This window comes from Oncorhynchus nerka, linkage group LG24 (genome assembly GCF_034236695.1).
Source record: "Oncorhynchus nerka isolate Pitt River linkage group LG24, Oner_Uvic_2.0, whole genome shotgun sequence".
In the NCBI taxonomy this organism is placed as follows: domain Eukaryota; kingdom Metazoa; phylum Chordata; class Actinopteri; order Salmoniformes; family Salmonidae; genus Oncorhynchus; species Oncorhynchus nerka.
The window spans coordinates 11,079,347-11,101,880 of NC_088419.1; the positions used below are offsets into that span (position 1 = coordinate 11,079,347).

Below are 22,534 nucleotides of genomic sequence, written 5' to 3' on the forward strand. Positions count from 1 at the left end.
TAAATACATCATTCAATTACATTCAATTACATCTGATAAACAATAAATAAAACAATAAATACATCATTCAATTACATCTGATAAACAATAAATACATCATTCAATTACATTCAATTACATCTGATAAACAATAAATACATCATTCCATTTAACTACAGGGTAGCAGGTGCACGTTGACAGAGAATCTAAAATGTGTCCCTTGTCATTTATTGTCACTAGTATCAGTATCACCTCTGGCATTAGCCGATGTAAAGTATGATATCACACCCAATCAAGCAAGGTGTAAGAGTAGCTGCCTGGGCTGTGAGTTCTCCCTCCCCCCAGGATAGGTCAGGACACATGAGGAACTCATTTAGAAGTGATAATGAGAGAAGGATGGTGACAGTTAGCTTTTCTGAGAGAGTGGGGATCAACTCCTGGCTCCTCCATCTCTCTCAGTACTCCTTCCCTCCCCCCTCTTTCGCTCTCCCTTCTTCCTCTTTCCCTCACTATTCCAATCTTTCTCGCTTTCTCCTCGTCACCGTTCTCTCTCTCTCTCTCCCTCATCTCCTATCTGTAGACTAGACTATACCCTCTCTCCCTCCGTACCTATTAGAGGTTGACCGATTAATAGACTATACCCTCTCTCCCTCCGTACCTATTAGAGGTCTACTGATTAATAGACTAGACTATACCCTCTCTCCCTCCGTACCTATTAGAGGTCTACTGATTAATAGACTATACCCTCTCTCCCTCCGTACCTATTAGAGGTTGACCGATTAATAGACTAGACTATACCCTCTCTCCCTCCGTACCTATTAGAGGTTGACCGATTAATAGACTAGACTATACCCTCTCTCCCTCCGTACCTATTAGAGGTCTACTGATTAATAGACTAGACTATACCCTCTCTCCCTCCGTACCTATTAGAGGTCTACTGATTAATAGACTATACCCTCTCTCCCTCCGTACCTATTAGAGGTTGACCGATTAATCGGAATGGTCGATTAATTAGGGACGATTTCAAGTTTTCATAACAATCGGAAATAGGTATTTTTGGGCGCCAATTTTACCGATTTTTTTTCTTCGATTTTTTTCCACCTTTTTTTATTTAACTAGGCAAGTCAGTTAAGAACACATTCTCATTTTCAATGACGGCCTAGGAACGGTGGGTTAACTGCCTCGTTCAGGGGCAGAACGACAGATTTTTACCTTGCCAGCTCGGGGGATCCAATCTTGCAACCTTACAGTTAACTAGTCCAACGCTCTAACCACCTGAATACATTGCACTCCACGAGGAGACTGCCTGTTACGTGAATGCAGTAAGCAAATGTATGTTGCTAGCATTCTATTACGTTCATTGCACGCAGAGTCAGGGTATATGCAACAGTTTGGGCCGCTGGCTCTTTGCGAACTAATTTGCCTGAATTTGACGTAATTAAAGGTTGTGCAATGTAACAGGAATATTTAGACTCATGGATGCGGCCCGTTAGATAAAATACGGAACGGAATAAACGTTTTGTTTTCGGAGGTGATAGTTTCCGGATTTGACCTAAGGCTCGTATTTCTGTGTGTTTATTATAGTTAAGTCTATGATTTGATATTTGATAGAGCAGTCTGACTGAGGGGTGGTAGGCAGCAGCAGGCTCGTAATAGTCAAAGGTATATGGTTTAGAGAGAAATAGTCGACGCGTTATAATTCCTGTAATAACTTGCGGCTGAACTTCAAAGAGGTTCCTTCGTTATTTTACCGTTCATGTCTTCAATAGAGAATGTCTTGATCTACTTCCAATAAGGTCTGTGTTTCGTGCTTAAACCACCTCTGTTCATGTCTTCAATAGAGAATGTCTTGATCTACTTCCAATAAGGTCTGTGTTTCGTGCTTAAACCACCTCTGTTCATGTCTTCAATAGAGAACGTCTTGATCTACTTCCAATAAGGTCTGTGTTTCGTGCTTAAACCACCTCTGTTCATGTCTTCAATAGAGAACGTCTTGATCTACTTCCAATAAGGTCTGTGTTTCGTGCTTAAACCGCCTCTGCGTTTTGATACCCGTGTAAATCTCACTAGGTTAAGGTAACGTCTACACAGTTATAAAATTGGCAAGGTGGTGTAAGCCGACACGAAACAGACCTTATTTTAAGTGAATCTAAAACTATCCCATGGAATAAATGAATGAAGGAACCGCTTTTCAGATGTTGCTAGAAGGTGTCATGGGAATTATGACTCGCACTTTGGTAGTCAATTCTTACCATGTCCATTATTAAAATAGGATTTCCTGCATATAGAAATTACAGTTTTTGTTTTCAACATTCATCACAGGTAACTTAGACTCTATTTTTATTCAAACAGTTGAGAGTATTTGTCTCCTAAGCAGACTCTTCAGTATCATTGTCACTTCAGAGCTGTGTGTGTGTTTTACAGTTGGCAGAGAAAAGCAGAGCACCAGTGTGGGACTATTACATGGAATTGGCACCAGGGAAAGCAAGGTGTCTTATTTGTGATAAAGATGTAAGCATGGGGTCAGCAACGGCTAAATCAAAACATACCACCAACCTGTGGGATCACCTTAAGAACACCCATCCAAAAGACCATATGTATTATATTAAGTTAAAATAAAAAAATTAATTGTTCATTCAGTATTGTTGCAATTGTCATTATTACAAAAGTGTGTAATATATATATATATATACACATACATCCCAAAAAAATCGGCAGATTAATCGGCATCTGCTTTTTGTGCCCTCCAATAATCGGTATCGGTATTGGCGCTGAAAAATCATAATCGGTCAACCTCTAGTACCTATCTTTCTACCTCTCTCTCCGCTGGATGGAATGCAATGCATCCTGGGAAGGCATCCAGAGAAAACAAACCTCTGTTCTGCTCACGGGCCAGGTGGCCTTGACAACACGCCAGGTGGCCTTGACAACACGTCAGCTGGTAAGCTGTGACTCACAGTGGGAAGCTATGACACTAACGTTTAATCCTCTGTATAAAGTCCTCTCATTATGGGGACTCTGGTTTCCTCTACAGTCTGTCCCAATATCCAATATCCACGCTAGCTTATCCCACTACTTACAGTAGTATAAAGTCATGAATACTCACTAATGTGATAATCTGATTATGGTGACAACTTCCTGGTTATCCTCCTGCCGAGAGAGGCCCTGGGTCTACCCAATATCTACACTGACCCACTACTTACAGTGATTTCATTGGCCAGACACACTCCTTCTCCTTGCCAAAGTCATTAAAGAGTAGCTACATGACAGGGACACGTTTATAATGATGTAAAAGGACAACGTTTTGACTATTAGAACAGTGAACCAGTGTAATAACTCACCCGTCTCTTGAGGGGTCCTATACGGGAGGCTTTAGCGTCAGGCGTCTGGTAGGACAACCACAGCCCTGTAGCCACGTGCATGACGAAGCAGGCTGAGTCTCCGTACTTGATCTCTGCTACTCCCATGCCTTCAATGTCCCGGTTCTTCGTACCAGACTCAATCTTTTCCTGTGGGAGAGAGACACACACACACACACGCAGACGCAGGCATACACACAAACAGACACACGCGAACGTGTATGCGCGCACACATATACACACGTGGCACACACACACGCACGCACGGACGCACGCACGCACACACACACACACACAGAACCCATTCAGGCCTCATCAGAGATAGCTTCAGGCTGCTAAGTACAGCAGAGAGTAGCTATAGACCAGCTGGTATAGAGGTAAACAGATTAAAGACCAGCTGGTTTAGAGGGAAACAAATTAAAGACCAGCTGGTTTAGAGGGAAACAGATTATAGACCAGCTGTTATAGAGGGAAACAGATTAAAGACCAGCTGGTTTAGAGGGAAACAGATTATAGACCAGCTGGTATAGAGGTAAACAGATTAAAGACCAGCAGGTTTAGAGGGAAATGGACTATAGACCAGCTGGTTTAGAGGGAAACAGATTATAGACCAGCTGGTATAGAGGTAAACAGATTATAGACCAGCTGGTTTAGAGGGAAACAGATTAAAGACCAGCTGGTTTAGAGGGAAACAGATTAAAGACCAGCTGGTATAGAGGGAAACAGATTAAAGACCAGCTGGTATAGAGGTAAACAGATTAAAGACCAGCTGGTTTAGAGGGAAACAGATTAAAGACCAGCTGGTATAGAGGTAAACAGATTAAAGACCAGCAGGTTTAGAGGGAAACGGACTATAGACCAGCTGGTTTAGAGGGAAACAGATTATAGACCAGCTGGTATAGATGGAAACAAATTAAAGACCAGCTGGTATAGAGGGAAACGGATTAAAGACCAGCTGGTTTAGAGGGAAACAGATTATAGACCAGCTGGTTTAGAGGGAAACAGATTATAGACGAGCTGATATAGAGGGAAACAGATTAAAGACCAGCTGGTATAGAGGGAAACTGATTATAGACCAGCTGGTATAGAGGGAAACAGATTAAAGATCAGCTGGTATAGAGGGAAACAGATTAAAGATCAGCTGGTATAGAGGGAAACAGATTAAAGACCAGCTGGTATAGAGGGAAACTGATTAAAGATCAGCTGGTATAGAGGGAAACAGATTAAAGACCAGCTGGTATAGAGGGAAACAGATTAAAGACCAGCTGGTATAGAGGGGACCAGATTAAAGACAAGCTGGTATAGAGGGAAACAGATTAAAGACCAGCTGGTATAGAGGGAAACAGATTAAAGACCAGCTGGTATAGGGGGAAACTGATTATAGACCAGCTGGTATAGAGGGAAACAGATTATAGACCAGCTGGTATAGAGGGAAACAGATTAAAGACCAGGTGGTAAAGGGGGAAACTGATTATAGACCAGCTGGTATAGAGGGAAACAGATTATAGACCAGCTGGTATAGAGGGAAACATATTAAAGACCAGCTGGTATAGAGGGAAACAGATTAAAGACCAGCTGGTATAGAGGGAAACAGATTAAAGACCAGCTGGTATAGAGGGAAACAGATTAAAGACCAGCTGGTATAGAGGGAAACAGATTAAAGACCAGCTGGTATAGAGGTAAACAGATTAAAGACCAGCTGGTTTAGAGGGAAACAGATTAAAGACCAGCTGGTATAGAGGTAAACAGATTAAAGACCAGCAGGTTTAGAGGGAAACGGACTATAGACCAGCTGGTATAGAGGGAAACTGATTATAGACCAGCTGGTATAGAGGGAAACAGATTAAAGATCAGCTGGTATAGAGGGAAACAGATTAAAGATCAGCTGGTATAGAGGGAAACAGATTAAAGACCAGCTGGTATAGAGGGAAACTGATTAAAGATCAGCTGGTATAGAGGGAAACAGATTAAAGACCAGCTGGTATAGAGGGAAACAGATTAAAGACCAGCTGGTATAGAGGGGACCAGATTAAAGACAAGCTGGTATAGAGGGAAACAGATTAAAGACCAGCTGGTATAGAGGGAAACAGATTAAAGACCAGCTGGTATAGAGGGAAACAGATTAAATATCAGCTGGTATAGAGGGAAACAGATTAAAGACCAGCTGGTATAGAGGGGACCAGATTAAAGACAAGCTGGTATAGAGGGAAACATATTAAAGACCAGCTGGTATAGAGGGTAACAGATTAAAGACCAGCTGGTATAGGGGGAAACTGATTATAGACCAGCTGGTATAGAGGGAAACAGATTATAGACCAGCTGGTATAGAGGGAAACAGATTAAAGACCAGGTGGTATAGGGGGAAACTGATTATAGACCAGCTGGTATAGAGGGAAACAGATTATAGACCAGCTGGTATAGAGGGAAACATATTAAAGACCAGCTGGTATAGAGGGAAACAGATTAAAGACCAGCTGGTATAGAGGGAAACAGATTAAAGACCAGCTGGTATAGAGGGAAACAGATTAAAGACCAGCTGGTATAGAGGGAAACAGATTAAAGACCAGCTGGTATAGAGGGAAGCAGATTAAAGACCAGCTGGTATAGAGGGAAGCAGATTAAAGACCAGCTGATATAGAGGGAAACAGATTAAAGACCAGCTGGTATAGAGGGAAACAGATTAAAGACCAGCTGGTATAGAGGGAAACAGATTATAGACCAGCTGGTATAGAGGGAAGCAGATTAAAGACCAGCTGGTATAGAGGGAAACAGATTAAAGACCAGCTGGTATAGAGGGAAGCAGATTAAAGACCAGCTGGTATAGAGGGAAGCAGATTATAGACCAGCTGGTATAGAGGGAAGCAGATTAAAGACCAGCTGATATAGAGGGAAACAGATTATAGACCAGCTGGTATAGAGGGAAACAGATTAAAGACCAGCTGGTATAGAGGGAAGCAGATTAAAGACCCGCTGGTATAGAGGGAAGCAGATTAAAGATCACACAGTAAGAAGCGTTCTGGATATCAACACAGAATAGTTAAATGGAAGAGGCATGGGGAAGAGAAAAATGGAGGGAGAGCGAGAGACTGAAAGGTGGACAGACAATATTGAGAATATTAGAGAGAGAGAGATACAGAGAGACAGAGAGAAACAGAGAGAGACTGAAAGGTGGACAGACAATATTGAGAATATTAGAGAGAGAGAGATACAGAGAGACAGAGAGAAACAGAGAGAGACTGAAAGGTGGACAGACAATATTGAGAATATTAGAGAGAGAGATACAGAGAGACAGAGAGAAACAGAGAGAGACTGAAAGGAGTATATGAATAACAGAAGAAAATAGATATGTCTCTAGAATGATCAGAATCATAAACCATTGAGGCATCTTGATAAATGTCCCTTCAGACCTAATTGAAACAGCCATAACAGTTCCTATTAGCCCTGAGGAACATGACAACTATATTATTATGAGTTTATCAGTCTGGCTGGGAGAAGGTCAATATATTACGTTGTCTGTGTGTGTGTGTGAGTGAGAGAGAGAGAGAGAGAGAGAGAGAGAGAGAGAGAGAGAGAGAGAGAAAGTGTGTATGCAGGTGTAAGCCTGTGTGTATGGTTGTGTGTTACGGCCAGCACGGACCTCATTAATTACAGATATGTCTCATGGAAGAGTATTTCAATTAGAACTATTGCAGAAGGAGACGGCTATTAGATATTTCATATGTCTCTGGATCCCTCAGACAGACAGACAGTCTCCTTCTGTTTGCTTCTTCATATTGTTCCTGGCCATGTACTGTGGTCCTAGAATGCAATGAAGGTTCTGCTATAGAACTAGAATGAATTCTAATTCCATGAGGTCCGTATACACTTTGGCGGTGTGACTTGGTTGTGTTGTATTGGCGGTGTGACTTGGTTGTGTTGTATTGACAGTGTGACTTGGTTGTGTTGTGTTGTATTGACAGTGTGACTTGGTTGTGTTGTATTGGCGGTGTGACTTGGTTCTGTTGTATTGACAGTGTGACTTGGTTGTGTTGTATTGGCGGTGTGACTTGGTTCTGTTGTATTGACAGTGTGACTTGGTTGTGTTGTATTGGCGGTGTGACTAGGGTGTGTTGTATTGACAGTGTGACTTGGTTGTGTTGTATTGGCGGTGTGACTTGGTTCTGTTGTATTGACAGTGTGACTTGGTTCTGTTGTATTGACAGTGTGACTTGGTTCTGTTGTATTGACAGTGTGACTTGGTTGTGTTGTATTGGCGGTGTGACTTGGTTGTGTTGTATTGACAGTGTGACTTGGTTGTGTTGTGTTGTATTGACAGTGTGACTTGGTTGTGTTGTATTGGCGGTGTGACTTGGTTGTGTTGTATTGACGGTGTGACTTGGTTGTGTTGTATTGACAGTGTGACTAGGTTGTGTTGTATTGACGGTGTGACTTGGTTGTGTTGTATTGACGGTGTGACTTGGTTGTGTTGTATTGACGGTGTGACTTGGTTGTGTTGTATTGACAGTGTGACTAGGTTGTGTTGTATTGACAGTGTGACTTGGTTATGTTCTATTGGCGGTGTGACTTGGTTGTGTTGTATTGACAGTGTGACTAGGTTGTGTTGTATTGACAGTGTGACTAGGTTGTGTTGTATTGACAGTGTGACTAGGTTGTGTTGTATTGACGGTGTGACTAGGTTGTGTTGTATTGACAGTGTGACTTGGTTGTGTTGTATTGGCGGTGTGACTTGGTTGTGTCGTATTGACAGTGTGACTTGGTTGTGTTGTATTGACAGTGTGACTTGGTTGTGTTGTATTGACAGTGTGACTAGGTTGTGTTGTATTGACGGTGTGACTTGGTTGTGTTGTATTGACGGTGTGACTTGGTTGTGTTGTATTGACGGTGTGACTTGGTTGTGTTGTATTGACAGTGTGACTAGGTTGTGTTGTATTGACAGTGTGACTTGGTTATGTTCTATTGGCGGTGTGACTTGGTTGTGTTGTATTGACAGTGTGACTAGGTTGTGTTGTATTGACAGTGTGACTAGGTTGTGTTGTATTGACGGTGTGACTTGGTTGTGTTGTATTGACAGTGTGACTAGGTTGTGTTGTATTGACAGTGTGACTTGGTTGTGTTGTATTGACAGTGTGACTAGGTTGTGTTGTATTGATGGTGTGACTTGGTTGTGTTGTGTTGTATTGACAGTGTGACTAGGTTGTGTTGTATTGACAGTGTGACTTGGTTATGTTCTATTGGCGGTGTGACTTGGTTGTGTTGTATTGACAGTGTGACTAGGTTGTGTTGTATTGACAGTGTGACTAGGTTGTGTTGTATTGACAGTGTGACTAGGTTGTGTTGTATTGACAGTGTGACTAGGTTGTGTTGTATTGGCGGTGTGACTTGGTTGTGTTGTGTTGTATTGACGGTGTGACTTGGTTCTGTTGTATTGACAGTGTGACTTGGTTGTGTTGTATTGACAGTGTGACTTGGTTCTGTTGTATTGACAGTGTGACTTGGTTGTGTTGTATTGACAGTGTGACTTGGTTGTGTTCTATTGGCGGTGTGACTAGGTTGTGTTGTATTGACAGTGTGACTTGGTTGTGTTGTATTGGCGGTGTGACTTGGTTGTGTTGTATTGACGGTGTGACTTGGTTGTGTTGTATTGATGGTGTGACTTGAGTTCTGGGCTAGGATGTAACTGCTGGTAGTAGTGTAGGGCTACAAGAATGACCTTTAACACGTCAAATTGTACAGAACGTACTCTTTAAAATATAGGTGGGTCTTAGTGTGCTTTGACCTTTCTCAGACATTTCTATAAACATCAATTCTCCAATACACCTTCATGTGAGGAAATGTTAAAAAATGTACATGGCAAGAAAATGTATGAATAGTATACTGAATATATAGTATGTATATAATATACTAGTATACTGAATATATAGTATGAATATAATATACTAGTATACTGAATATATAGTATGAATATAATATACTAGTATATTGTATATATACTATATATTCAGTATACTAGTATATTATATACATACTATATATACAGTATACTAATATAGTATATACATATTATATATACAATATACTAATATAGTATATTCATACTATATATACAGTATATACATGTATATAGTATCTATAGGGTCCATATATTCAGACAAACCTTGGTAGCCCTGAAGCAGAAAGCGGTGGACTTGGTATCAGACTTCTCTCTCTCCTGAAGGACCAGACCCTGCTCTTCGGTCAGCGCCAGGTAGTGACCGGTAGACAGGTGACGCAGACGGAACGCCTGCCCATAGCGAATGTGGCTGCCGCTCCAGCTGACCAATCACAAAGAGGGGAGGAACCCAGAGAGATGTCAATCTAAATGCTACAATAATCGCTATAACCCATTCCCAATGAAAAATAGGGGAACCACCATGTTAACTTAGTTTTTAATAAACATTGACGATGTGCAGTTTTTTTGTGTGTTTTTTTGTTGTCTTTTGGTGAGTTTTATTGGGTATTTATTGGTGTTGTATGTATTGGCTGATGCCACCAAATGTCTCCTTTGGGGGATTAATAAAGTGCTATCTTATCTGAGTGAAAATGTGTCTTTTTGTTAGAGACATTGAGTGTGTTTCATTGAGATGTATTTTTGGGAGAGGAGACATACAGCCTCAGGCATTTCAGCATCCTTCTACGATGAAGCACTTCCACTGTTTCCAAATATCTTACATTTACATTACATTTAAGTCATTTAGCAGACGCTCTTATCCAGAGCGACTTACAAATTGGTACACTGGTTTTCAAACCTCCTCGGGGACATCCATATCTTTAAATTGCTGTTATAGACCCTGAACTAGCTGACCTGATTCACCTAGTCAAGGGTTTTATGATTAGTTGACGGTTAGAATCCATGGAACGGCCGTCTTTAATAATTTATACAATGTGACAGAATAACCAACACTAAATGGAGACAGCGGGAATGGCCTGTCCAACGCCACCACAACGTTGGCAGCTGCAGCTGGCCCGTCCAACATCACCACAACTGGCCCGTCCAACGCCACCACAACTGGCCCGTCCAACGTCACCGCAACTTCGGCAGCTGCAACTGGCCCGTCCAACGCCACCACAACTTCGGCAGCTGCAACTGGCCCGTCCAATGTCACCACAACTTCGGCAGCTGCAACTGGTACGTCCAACGCCACCACAACTTCGGAAGCTGCAACTGGCCCGTCCAGGACCCTGGGACTGAACATCTCTCTCTGCAACTGGATCCTGGACTTTCTGATGGGCCGCCCCGCCACACTGATCCTCAACACAGGGCCCCTCAGGGGTGTGTGCTTAGTCCCCTCCTCTACCCCCTACTCCCTGGTACTGCTGCTCATTCGTGCACCAGCTCCGGAGGTCTACGTCACCGGCCTTCTAGGCATCACTGAACTGTTTCATTACCACCAACCCCAGACTGTCTTGTCTCATTACACACTCCTGGTTCCATTCCCCCTGATTAGTATGTGTATATATGTGTCCTCTGTTCCCCATTGTCTTGTCTCATTACACACACCTGGTTCCCATTCCCCCTGATTAGTATGTGTATATATGTCGGTTATTGTTCCCATGTCCGTTGGACTGTGAGTACCTGTGCTTTGTTGTTTTGGTTTTTGTGCTGCGTGTCTTGTGTACTAGTTATTACGGGTCTCGTCTCGTGTCTTGTTATTACGGGTCTCGTCCCGTGTCTTGTTATTATGGGTCTCATCCCGTGTGTTGTTATTACGGGTCTCGTCCTGTGTGTTGTTATTACGGGTCTCGTCCTGTGTGTTGTTATTACGGGTCTCGTCCCCTGTGTTGTTATTACGGGTCTCGTCCCGTGTGTTGTTATTATGGGTCTCGTCCTGTGTGTTGTTATTACGGGTCTCGTCCTGTGTGTTGTTATTACGGGTCTCGTCCTGTGTGTTGTTATTACGGGTCTCGTCCTGTGTTGTTATTACGGGTCTCGTCCTGTGTGTTGTTATTACGGGTCTCGTCCTGTGTGTTGTTATTATGGGTCTCGTCCCGTGTGTTGTTATTACGGGTCTCGTCCCCTGTGTTGTTATTACAGGTCTCGTCCTGTGTGTTGTTATTACGGGTCTCGTCCTGTGTGTTGTTATTACGGGTCTCGTCCTGTGTGTTGTTATTACGGGTCTCGTCCTGTGTTTTGTTATTACAGGTCTCGTCCTGTGTGTTGTTATTACGGGTCTCGTCCTGTGTGTTGTTATTACGGGTCTCGTCCTGTGTGTTGTTATTACGGGTCTCGTCCTGTGTGTTGTTATTACGGGTCTCGTCCTGTGTTTTGTTATTACGGGTCTCGTCCTGTGTGTTGTTATTACGGGTCTCGTCCTGTGTGTTGTTATTACGGGTCTCGTCCTGTGTGTTGTTATTACGGGTCTCGTCCTGTGTGTTGTTATTATGGGTCTCGTCCCGTGTGTTGTTATTACGGGTCTCGTCCCCTGTGTTGTTATTACAGGTCTCGTCCTGTGTGTTGTTATTACGGGTCTCGTCCTGTGTGTTGTTATTACGGGTCTCGTCCTGTGTGTTGTTATTACGGGTCTCGTCCCATGTATTTATTAGAGGTTTAACCTCGCTCTTTTGTTTGGGTTACATCCCTGTGTTGTTATTACGGGTCTCGTCCCATGTATTTATTAGAGGTTTAACCTCGCTCTTTTGTTTGGGTTACATCCCTGTGTTTTCTATACATGTTTGTTCTGGGTTTCATCCCCGTGCCTTTCATGGCAAGTTGTATTTTTGGTGGAGTATTAAAAAACCCTCTTACGTGTCTCCAATAATTTATACAATGTGACAGAGAGGACATCCATCACACTTTGGACTGCCATTTCAATGGTAAAACTCCATTACAAAATGATTAAATAATTGGATCAACCAATAACAATCAATAAGCTGTTAAAAAATGCTCATAGCATGTCTTATAATCAAATCCAAAACAAAACAAATGTTATTTGTCACATGCTTTGTAAACAACAGGTGTAGACTAACAGAGAAATGCTTCTTAAACAACAGGTGTAGACTAACAGAGAAATGCTTCTTAAACAACAGGTGTAGACTAACAGTGAAATGCTTCTTAAACAACAGGTGTGGACTAACAGTGAAATGCTTCTTAAACAACAGGTGTAGACTAACAGTGAAATGCTTCTTAAACAACAGCTGTAGACTAACAGTGAAATGCTTCTTAAACAACAGGTGTAGACTAACAGTGAAATGCTTCTTAAACAACAGGTGTAGACTAACAGTGAAATGCTTCTTAAAAACAACAGGCTTCTTAAACAACAGGTGTAGACTAACAGTGAAATGCTTCTTAAACAACAGCTGTAGACTAACAGTGAAATGCTTCTTAAACAACAGGTGTAGACTAACAGTGAAATGCTTCTTAAACAACAGGTGTAGACTAACAGTGAAATGCTTCTTAAACAACAGCTGTAGACTAACAGTGAAATGCTTCTTAAACAACAGGTGTAGACTAACAGTGAAATGCTTCTTAAACAACAGGTGTAGACTAACAGTGAATTGCTTCTTAATCAACAGGTGTAGACTAACAGTGAAATGCTTCTTAAACAACAGCTGTAGACTAACAGTGAAATGCTTCTTAATCAACAGGTGTAGACTAACAGTGAAATGCTTCTTAAACAACAGGTGTAGACTAACAGTGAATTGCTTCTTAATCAACAGGTGTAGACTAACAGTGAAATGCTTCTTAAACAACAGCTGTAGACTAACAGTGAAATGCTTCTTAATCAACAGGTGTAGACTAACAGTGAAATGCTTACTTACAGGCCCTTCCCAACAATGTAGAGAGAAAATATAGAAATATTAGAAAATAATAATAATAATAATAATAATAATACACAACGAGTAACGATAATTTGTCTATATACACGGGGTAATTTGTAAGTCGCTCTGGATAAGAGCGTCTGCTAAATGACTTAAATGTAAATGTAAATGTATAGTACCAAGTCGATGTGCAGGAGTACGAGGTAATTGATGTAGATATGTACATATACGTAGGGATAAAATGACTAGGCAACAGGATAGATCATTAACAGTAGCAGTAGCTGCTCTGAGGAGTATAAAGAGGTAGTATAAAAAGAGTCAATGCAGATCGTTAAATAATTAACAAAATAGCTATTCCAACTAACTCTTTTGCAGTTGTATGGCTTGGTGGAAGAAGCTGTTCAAGATCCTGTTGGTTCCAGACATGATGCATCGGAACCGCTTGCCCTGCGGTAGCAGAGAGAACAATCTATGACTTGGGTTACTGGAGTTTTAGAAAATGTTTAGGGCTTTGTTGTTTTGACACCGCCTGGTATAGAGGTCCTGGATGGCAGGAAGCTTGGCCCCGGTGATGTACTGGGCCGTATGTACTACCCTCTGTAGTGCCATGCGGTTGGATGCCAAGCAGTTGCCGTACCAAGCGGTGATGCAGCCATTCAAGATGCTCTCAATGGTGCAACTTTTTTAGGATCCGAGGTCCCATGCCTAATCTTTTCAGCCTCCTGAGGGGGAAGAGGCGTTGTTGTGCCGTCTTCACGACTGTGTTGGTGTGTTTGTACCATGTTCATTCGTCAGTGATGTGGACACGAAGCTCTCGACCCGCTCCACTGCTCTGTCAATGTGAATGGCAGCGTGCTCGGCCCTCCGTTTCCTGTAGTCCACGGTCAGCTCCTTTGTCTTAATGACGTTGAGGGAAAGGTTGTTGTCCTGGCACCACACTGACAGGTCCCTGACCTCCTCCCTACAGGCTGTCTCATTTTCATCGGTGATCTGTCATACCACCGTCGTGTCGTAAGCAAACGTAATGACAGCGTTGGAATCGTCTGCGGCCACGCAGATGTCGGTGAACTGGGAGTAGAGGAGGGGACTAAGCACACACCCCTGAGGGTCCCCCCGTGTTGAGGATCAGCGTGGCGGGCGGCACATCAGAAAGTCCAGGATCCCGTTGCAGAGAGAGGTGTTCAGTCCCAGGGTACTTAGCTTAATGATGAGCTTTGAGGGCTCTATGGTGTTGAACGCTGACCTGTAGTCAATTAACAGCATTCTCACATAGGTGTTCCTCTTGTCCAGGTGGAAGAGGGTCGTGTGCAATAGAGATTTTCTGTGGATCTGTTGGGTCTGATATGCGAATTGGAGTTGGTCCAGGGTGTCTGGGATGATGGTGTTGATGTGAGTCAGCGCATGCTGGTATTCCTTCTGACCCTGCGGCCTTGTGAATGTTAACCTGTTTAAAGGTCTTACTCACATCAGCTACGGAGAGCATGATCACACAGTCATCCGGAACATTTGCTTATGGCCCTATACAGTTTGTTGAGTGCAGTTAGTGGTGGTAAATATACTCTCTTGGGAAATAGTATGGTCTACAGCTTATCATGAGATATTCTAATTCAGGCGAGCAGAAGATCCAGACTGAATTAATATTAGATATTGCGTACCAGGTGTTGTTAACAAAGCCACACACCTCCCCCTTGAGCTTACACGAGGCTGCCGCTCGCGGCTGCCATTCGATCCTGTCTATGCATAGAAGAACCAGCTAGATGTATATTATCCATGTCCTTGTTTAGCCACGACTCGAGAAAAGCACAGGACATTACAGTTCTTCAGGTCCCGTTGATAGGATAGTCTCGAACGGAGCTCGTCCAGTTTATTCTCCAGTGATTGTACGTTCGCCAATAGAATGGAGGGTAGAGGCGATGTAGTTTCGTCAGCATGCCCGCATGTCGGCCTCTCTTTCTTTTCCGAGTCTCAGGGATTAGGGCCTGTATGTCCAGAACTGCCGACTCATTGAAGTAGAAATCTTCTTCCAAATCGATGTTCTGATATCCAGAAGCTCTTTACGATCATAGGAAACGATGGAGGAAACATTATGAACAAAAAAAGTTCAGTGCAACAAAACAACAACAAAAAAACACAAAATTGGTCAGGAGCCAGTAAAACGTAAAACGGCAGCTATACATTGCAGCGCCATTCTGATAATGCTTGACTCTCAAGAGATTATTTTGGTGAAATAAAGGTAGAAGACATTATAACTACTTCCATAATGCATCACACGTCATATACAACCAGGTGGTTCATGGAAAGTGCCATTGACTTGAGGGTGTCTGAAAGTGTATTGGGTGTCTATGTTCTCAACCAAAAGGGTTCTACCTGCAACCACAAAGGGCTCTTCAAAGGGTTCTCCTATGGGGACAGCCAAAGAAACCTTTAAGGTTCTAGATAGTGGATTCCAAAGTGTGTCTGAAATTGAGTGACAGCAGTGAAGGACAGACAGTATCTGTGAAATGGATAAGTGAGAGAGGGTGAGGTGGGAGTGAGGTTAGGGTCAGAGTGGAGGTGGGTTCGATGGGGGAGAGCTCACCCAATCCTGAGGGGCTCCAGCCTCCATAGGGAGCGGGCCTTGGACGTTCCTTTTCCCATTTCATAGTTCACTATCCTGGGGACACAGAAAGGGAGGAGAGGGATCAGGTCTGTGTCTTTTTCAGGGGTGAAAGTAAGGCGGTACGATCTGGTACAGTGTCCCGGCAAAATCAATAGTGGGGGGTACGCCGTACCAGTACAATTAATACAACATTCTCTAAGAACTATAGGCTACGACACCATTACTTAACATTAGTGCAAGAAAAAAAAGCCACATGAAACATTAGCAAATTGACTGGAAACCGGGTGGTATACGCTCCATATTGCGTTGTGGTTTGAGAAGACGGACAAGGCGGAGATGAGTAGCTGAGAAAGAGTTGCGCGTGGACAACAGTGGACGCTTCAATTCAGGCTACAAGTGTTAGACAGGAGAGGATGAGCCTAATGGCAATCGTAGAATGTCATGCCAATACACCTAGGTGTTTTATAACAGCTGCATTTGTCCATTCATCACAATGCGGGTGCACAGTGCACAGTACGCAGTGCACAGTACACAGTGCATAGTACACAGTGCACAGTGCATAGTACACAGTGCACAGTACACAGTACACAGTGCACAGTACACAGTACACAGTGCACAGTACACAGTACACAGTGCACAGTGCACAGTACACAGTACACAGTGCACAGTACACAGTGCACAGTACACAGTACACCCGTATTGGGGTTTGGATGCTGGAATTATTTTGTTAGTGAACGAATGTCCCCAGTATCTCTACTTGCACATCATCATCTGCACATCTATCACTCCGGTATTAATGCTACATTGTCATTATTTCACCTATTTATTGCCTTACCTCCCTACTCTTCTACATTTGCACAAACTGTACATAGATTTTTCTACTTTTCTTTTCTATTGAGTTACTGACTGTACGTTTGTTTATGTGTAACTCTGTGTTGTTGTTTGTGTCTCACTGCTTTGCTTTATCTTGGCCAGGTCGCAGTTGTAAATGAGAACTTGTTTTCAACTGGCCTACCTGGTTAAATAAAGGTGTTCTCAACTAGCCTACCTGGTTAAATAAAGGTGTTTTCAACTGGCCTACCTGGTTAAATAAAGGTGTTCTCAACTGGCCTACCTGGTTAAATAAAGGTGTTCTCAACTGGCCTACCTGGTTAAATAAAGGTGTTCTCAACTAGACTACCTGGTTAAATAAAGGTGTTCTCAACTGGCCTACCTGGTTAAATAAAGGTGTTCTCAACTGGCCTACCTGGTTAAATAAAGGTGTTCTCAACTAGACTACCTGGTTAAATAAAGGTGTTCTCAACTAGCCTACCTGGTTAAATAAAGGTGTTCTCAACTAGTCTACCTGGTTAAATAAAGGTGTTCTCAACTGGCCTACCTGGTTAAATAAAGGTGTTCTCAACTAGTCTACCTGGTTAAATAAAGGTGTTCTCAACTAGTCTACCTGGTTAAATAAAGGTGTTCTCAACTAGTCTACCTGGTTAAATAAAGGTGTTCTCAACTAGTCTACCTGGTTAAATAAAGGTGTTCTCAACTGGCCTACCTGGTTAAATAAAGGTGTTCTCAACTGGCCTACCTGGTTAAATAAAGGTGTTCTCAACTGGCCTACCTGGTTAAATAAAGGTGTTCTCAACTAGACTACCTGGTTAAATAAAGGTGTTCTCAACTGGCCTACCTGGTTAAATAAAGGTGTTCTCAACTGGCCTACCTGGTTAAATAAAGGTGTTCTCAACTAGACTACCTGGTTAAATAAAGGTGTTCTCAACTAGCCTACCTGGTTAAATAAAGGTGTTCTCAACTAGTCTACCTGGTTAAATAAAGGTGTTCTCAACTGGCCTACCTGGTTAAATAAAGGTGTTCTCAACTAGTCTACCTGGTTAAATAAAGGTGTTCTCAACTAGTCTACCTGGTTAAATAAAGGTGTTCTCAACTAGTCTACCTGGTTAAATAAAGGTGTTCTCAACTAGTCTACCTGGTTAAATAAAGGTGTTCTCAACTGGCCTACCTGGTTAAATAAAGGTGTTCTCAACTGGCCTACCTGGTTAAATAAAGGTGTTCTCAACTGGCCTACCTGGTTAAATAAAGGTGTTCTCAACTAGACTACCTGGTTAAATAAAGGTGTTCTCAACTGGCCTACCTGGTTAAATAAAGGTGTTCTCAACTAGACTACCTGGTTAAATAAAGGTGTTCTCAACTAGCCTACCTGGTTAAATAAAGGTGTTCTCAACTAGTCTACCTGGTTAAATAAAGGTGTTCTCAACTGGCCTACCTGGTTAAATAAAGGTGTTCTCAACTAGTCTACCTGGTTAAATAAAGGTGTTCTCAACTGGCCTACCTGGTTAAATAAAGGTGTTCTCAACTAGTCTACCTGGTTAAATAAAGGTGTTCTCAACTAGTCTACCTGGTTAAATAAAGGTGTTCTCAACTAGTCTACCTGGTTAAATAAAGGTGTTCTCAACTAGTCTACCTGGTTAAATAAAGGTGTTCTCAACTGGCCTACCTGGTTAAATAAAGGTGTTCTCAACTGGCCTACCTGGTTAAATAAAGGTGTTCTCAACTGGCCTACCTGGTTAAATAAAGGTGTTCTCAACTAGACTACCTGGTTAAATAAAGGTGTTCTCAACTGGCCTACCTGGTTAAATAAAGGTGTTCTCAACTAGACTACCTGGTTAAATAAAGGTGTTCTCAACTAGCCTACCTGGTTAAATAAAGGTGTTCTCAACTAGTCTACCTGGTTAAATAAAGGTGTTCTCAACTGGCCTACCTGGTTAAATAAAGGTGTTCTCAACTAGTCTACCTGGTTAAATAAAGGTGTTCTCAACTAGTCTACCTGGTTAAATAAAGGTGTTCTCAACTAGTCTACCTGGTTAAATAAAGGTGTTCTCAACTAGTCTACCTGGTTAAATAAAGGTGTTCTCAACTGGCCTACCTGGTTAAATAAAGGTGTTCTCAACTGGCCTACCTGGTTAAATAAAGGTGTTCTCAACTGGCCTACCTGGTTAAATAAAGGTGTTCTCAACTAGACTACCTGGTTAAATAAAGGTGTTCTCAACTGGCCTACCTGGTTAAATAAAGGTGTTCTCAACTAGACTACCTGGTTAAATAAAGGTGTTCTCAACTAGCTTACCTGGTTAAATAAAGGTGTTCTCAACTAGTCTACCTGGTTAAATAAAGGTGTTCTCAACTAGTCTACCTGGTTAAATAAAGGTGTTCTCAACTGGCCTACCTGGTTAAATAAAGGTGTTCTCAACTGGCCTACCTGGTTAAATAAAGGTGTTCTCAACTGGCCTACCTGGTTAAATAAAGGTGTTCTCAACTAGACTACCTGGTTAAATAAAGGTGTTCTCAACTGGCCTACCTGGTTAAATAAAGGTGTTCTCAACTAGTCTACCTGGTTAAATAAAGGTGTTCTCAACTGGCCTACCTGGTTAAATAAAGGTGTTCTCAACTGGCCTACCTGGTTAAATAAAGGTGTTCTCAACTGGCCTACCTGGTTAAATAAAGGTGTTCTCAACTAGACTACCTGGTTAAATAAAGGTGTTCTCAACTGGCCTACCTGGTTAAATAAAGGTGTTCTCAACTAGTCTACCTGGTTAAATAAAGGTGTTCTCAACTGGCCTACCTGGTTAAATAAAGGTGTTCTCAACTGGCCTACCTGGTTAAATAAAGGTGTTCTCAACTGGCCTACCTGGTTAAATAAAGGTGTTCTCAACTGGCCTACCTGGTTAAATAAAGGTGAAATTAACCTAAATTCAACTGTGCGCGGGTAGCCTACAGGGGTAGCCTACAGGGGTAGCCTACACGGGTAGCCTACAGGAGCATCTTTGTTATGTGATTGTTTTACACGCCACGTCATGACTGGTTGTGTTAATGACACATTAAAAGGCAGTGCGCCCATAATGCCAGGAGCAGTTAAGCTTTCCCTATAATAAATTGAATGAAATTGAAAAAAAAATATATAGCCTAATTAACTCCTGTCTTTAAAGAAATAAATACAACCATTCAAAAATAGGCTACTACACCAAAAAGCCTGATTTGGACACAGAGGACCATTAGCTTCTTTAATAAAAATAAAGCTGTTTATTGTGTTAAATCACTTAGTCTGAAGGATCGGCAATTTGGACCGCGAACGGCAAATAGATGGTTGTTGAGTTGAGACTGTCACTGAAAGGTAGAGAAGCCCAGCCAGGCATATCACAATATTTTAAAATACAATCGCAGGAAAACATACTTTGGAAAGCAAATGGCTCCTGCTGTAAAGAGATGACAATGAAAGGACTTCAATCTGTATTTAACTTATCAAAGTTCTCAACTTAAAAGCAGTTCGACACATACAACGACACAGAGTTACACATGGAGTAAAACAAACATACAGTCAATAATACAGTATAAACAAGTCTATATACGATGTGAGCAAATGAGGTGAGAAGGGAGGTAAAGGCAAAAAAAGGCCACAGTGGCAAAGTAAATACAATATAGCAAGTAAAACACTGGAATGGTAGATTTGCAGTGGAAGAATGTGCAAAGTAGAAATAAAAATAATGGGGTGTAAAGGAGCAAAATAAATAAATAAAATAAATAAATACAGTAGGGAAAGAGGTAGTTGTTTGGGCTAAATTATAGGTGGGCTATGTACAGGTTTAGTAATCTGTGAGCTGCTCTGACAGCTGGTGCTTAAAGCTAGTGAGGGAGATAAGTGTTTCCAGTTTCAGAGATTTTTGTAGTTCGTTCCAGTCATTGGCAGCAGAGAACTGGCAGTTAAGAAGAAATGTTTTCATAAGAATGTTTTGTGTATGTGGTCTTTACTCTTTATGGAGTATATCAGATCAAATCTCTGGACAATTATGAAAGAAACTCTGTTTGAGAAATCACTGCGTCTTGCAAAATCATATTTTTTAATAGGGACTAACGCTGGTGACCTTTAGTCAGTAGTATTACATGAAACATTTTGTCCAGAGCCACTTACAGGAACAATTAGGGTTAAGTGCCTTGCTCAAGGGCACAATTCGACAGATTTTTCACTTAGTCGACTCTGGGATTCGTTGACTGGCTCAAAGCTCTTAGCTGCTAGGATACCAGTCCCAAACCAATGCATTTGTCTCTATTTAACACAGTGACTTTACAATACAAATTGTTGCATGGAGTCCTTCTCTTCCAAATCTTCAAAAGTGCATTTTGAAACTGAAACTAATAGTACATTCTGAATTATTACTGGTATGAAAATGTAATTTCAAAATGTGAAAAGAACATCATGCTGCTTGCTTAGCTAGTACCACATCCTCCTCTGCCTCAGCACATACCGAGACTTGAACTCAGGACCTCTGCCTCAGCAGATACCGAGACTAGAACTCAGGACCTCTGCCTCAGCACATACCGAGACTAGAACTCAGGACCTCTGCCTCAGCGCATACCGAGACTAGAACTCAGGACCTCTGCCTCAGTGCATACCGAGACTAGAACTCAGGACCTCTGCCTCAGCACATACCGAGACTTGAACTCAGGACCTCTGCCTCAGTGCATACCGAGACTTGAACTCAGGACCTCTGCCTCAGCAAATACCGAGACTTGAACTCAGGACCTCTGCCTCAGTGCATACCGAGACTAGAATTCAGGACCTCTGCCTCAGCGCATACCGAGACTAGAATTCAGGACCTCTGCCTCAGCACATACCGAGACTTGAACTCAGGACCTCTGCCTCAGCGCATACCGAGACTAGAATTGAAGACCTCTGCCTCAGCACATACCGAAACTAGAATTCAGGACCTCTGCCTCAGCACATACCGAGACTTGAACTCAGGACCTCTGCCTCAGCGCAAACCGAGACTTGGACTCAGGACCTCTGTCTCAGCGCATACCGAGACTAAAACTCAGGACCTCTGCTTCAGTGCATACCGAGATTAGAATTCAGGACCTCTGCCTCAGCGAATACCCCAGATTAGAACTCCGGACCTCTGCCTCAGCGCATTACGAGACTTGAACTCAGAACCTCTGCCTCAGCGTATACCGAGACTAAAACTCGGGACCTCTGCCTCAGCGCATACCGAGACTAGAACTCAGGACCTCTGCCTTAGCGCATACCGAGACTAGAACTCAGGACCTCTGCCTCAGCGCATACCGAGACTAGAACTCAGGACATCTGCCTCAGCGCATACTAAGACTAGAACTCAGGACCTCTGCCGCGCAAACAGACTTGACTGCGCTTCGGAAGCATTCCAACACATATTTAATTGCGCAAGGTGTGACACTTCAGGCTAAGGAGTGAGTGTCCCAGATCCCCATCTGATACACAGGCAGATCGTCATCAAGATAGACTTAGCACTATTTGATCCCATTTCTCTCTCAACAATTCAACAGAATGGTGATGGAATGTCATAGCAGTTAATTGAAAGCTCTCTAAAACATTAAGAGACATCTTTAAAAGTAGCTGTAAGTGTCAGTTAAAATGGTCCTTAATAGTAGAGCTCACAGCCTGTAATGACATTTGAAAGTAACCGTAAGTGATTATATGACAGTGTTAAAAGTGGGTTTACAGGAGAGACCCAAACCTACAGTTAAAATGGCTGACAAGAAGCCTACTGTACCTGTTATGCTCTGACAGTGTTACAATATTAAAATGGCTGACAAGAAGCCTACTGTACCTCTGCTCCATCTCGCTGGCCTCTGATCCAGGTATGGTCAGACTCTCATCATGTCCGTGACACAGACGCATCACGTGACCACCACACAGGAATCCTATTGGACAAACACAAGACCCTAAGCTCAATAGGGAGCTTTTGAAGGTATGGTGCATTTTGTGCACCGT

General features: G+C 42.4%; 1 protein-coding gene across 5 annotated transcripts in view; it reads right to left on the reverse strand.

Annotated features, from left to right (window-relative positions):
• LOC115122410 (ryanodine receptor 3-like) overlaps positions 1 to 22,534 on the reverse strand; it is a 269,794-nt gene that overhangs the window by 171,640 nt on the left and 75,620 nt on the right. For all 5 annotated transcript variants that reach the window (XM_065008606.1, XM_065008603.1, XM_065008605.1 and 2 more), the window contains 4 exons: positions 22,371 to 22,464; positions 15,712 to 15,786; positions 9,493 to 9,649; positions 3,321 to 3,488 (listed from right to left, as the gene is read on the reverse strand). In XM_065008606.1, coding sequence (XP_064864678.1) covers positions 3,321 to 3,488; positions 9,493 to 9,649; positions 15,712 to 15,786; positions 22,371 to 22,464 — 494 coding nt within the window. The remainder of the gene's footprint in view (positions 1 to 3,320; positions 3,489 to 9,492; positions 9,650 to 15,711; positions 15,787 to 22,370; positions 22,465 to 22,534) is intronic.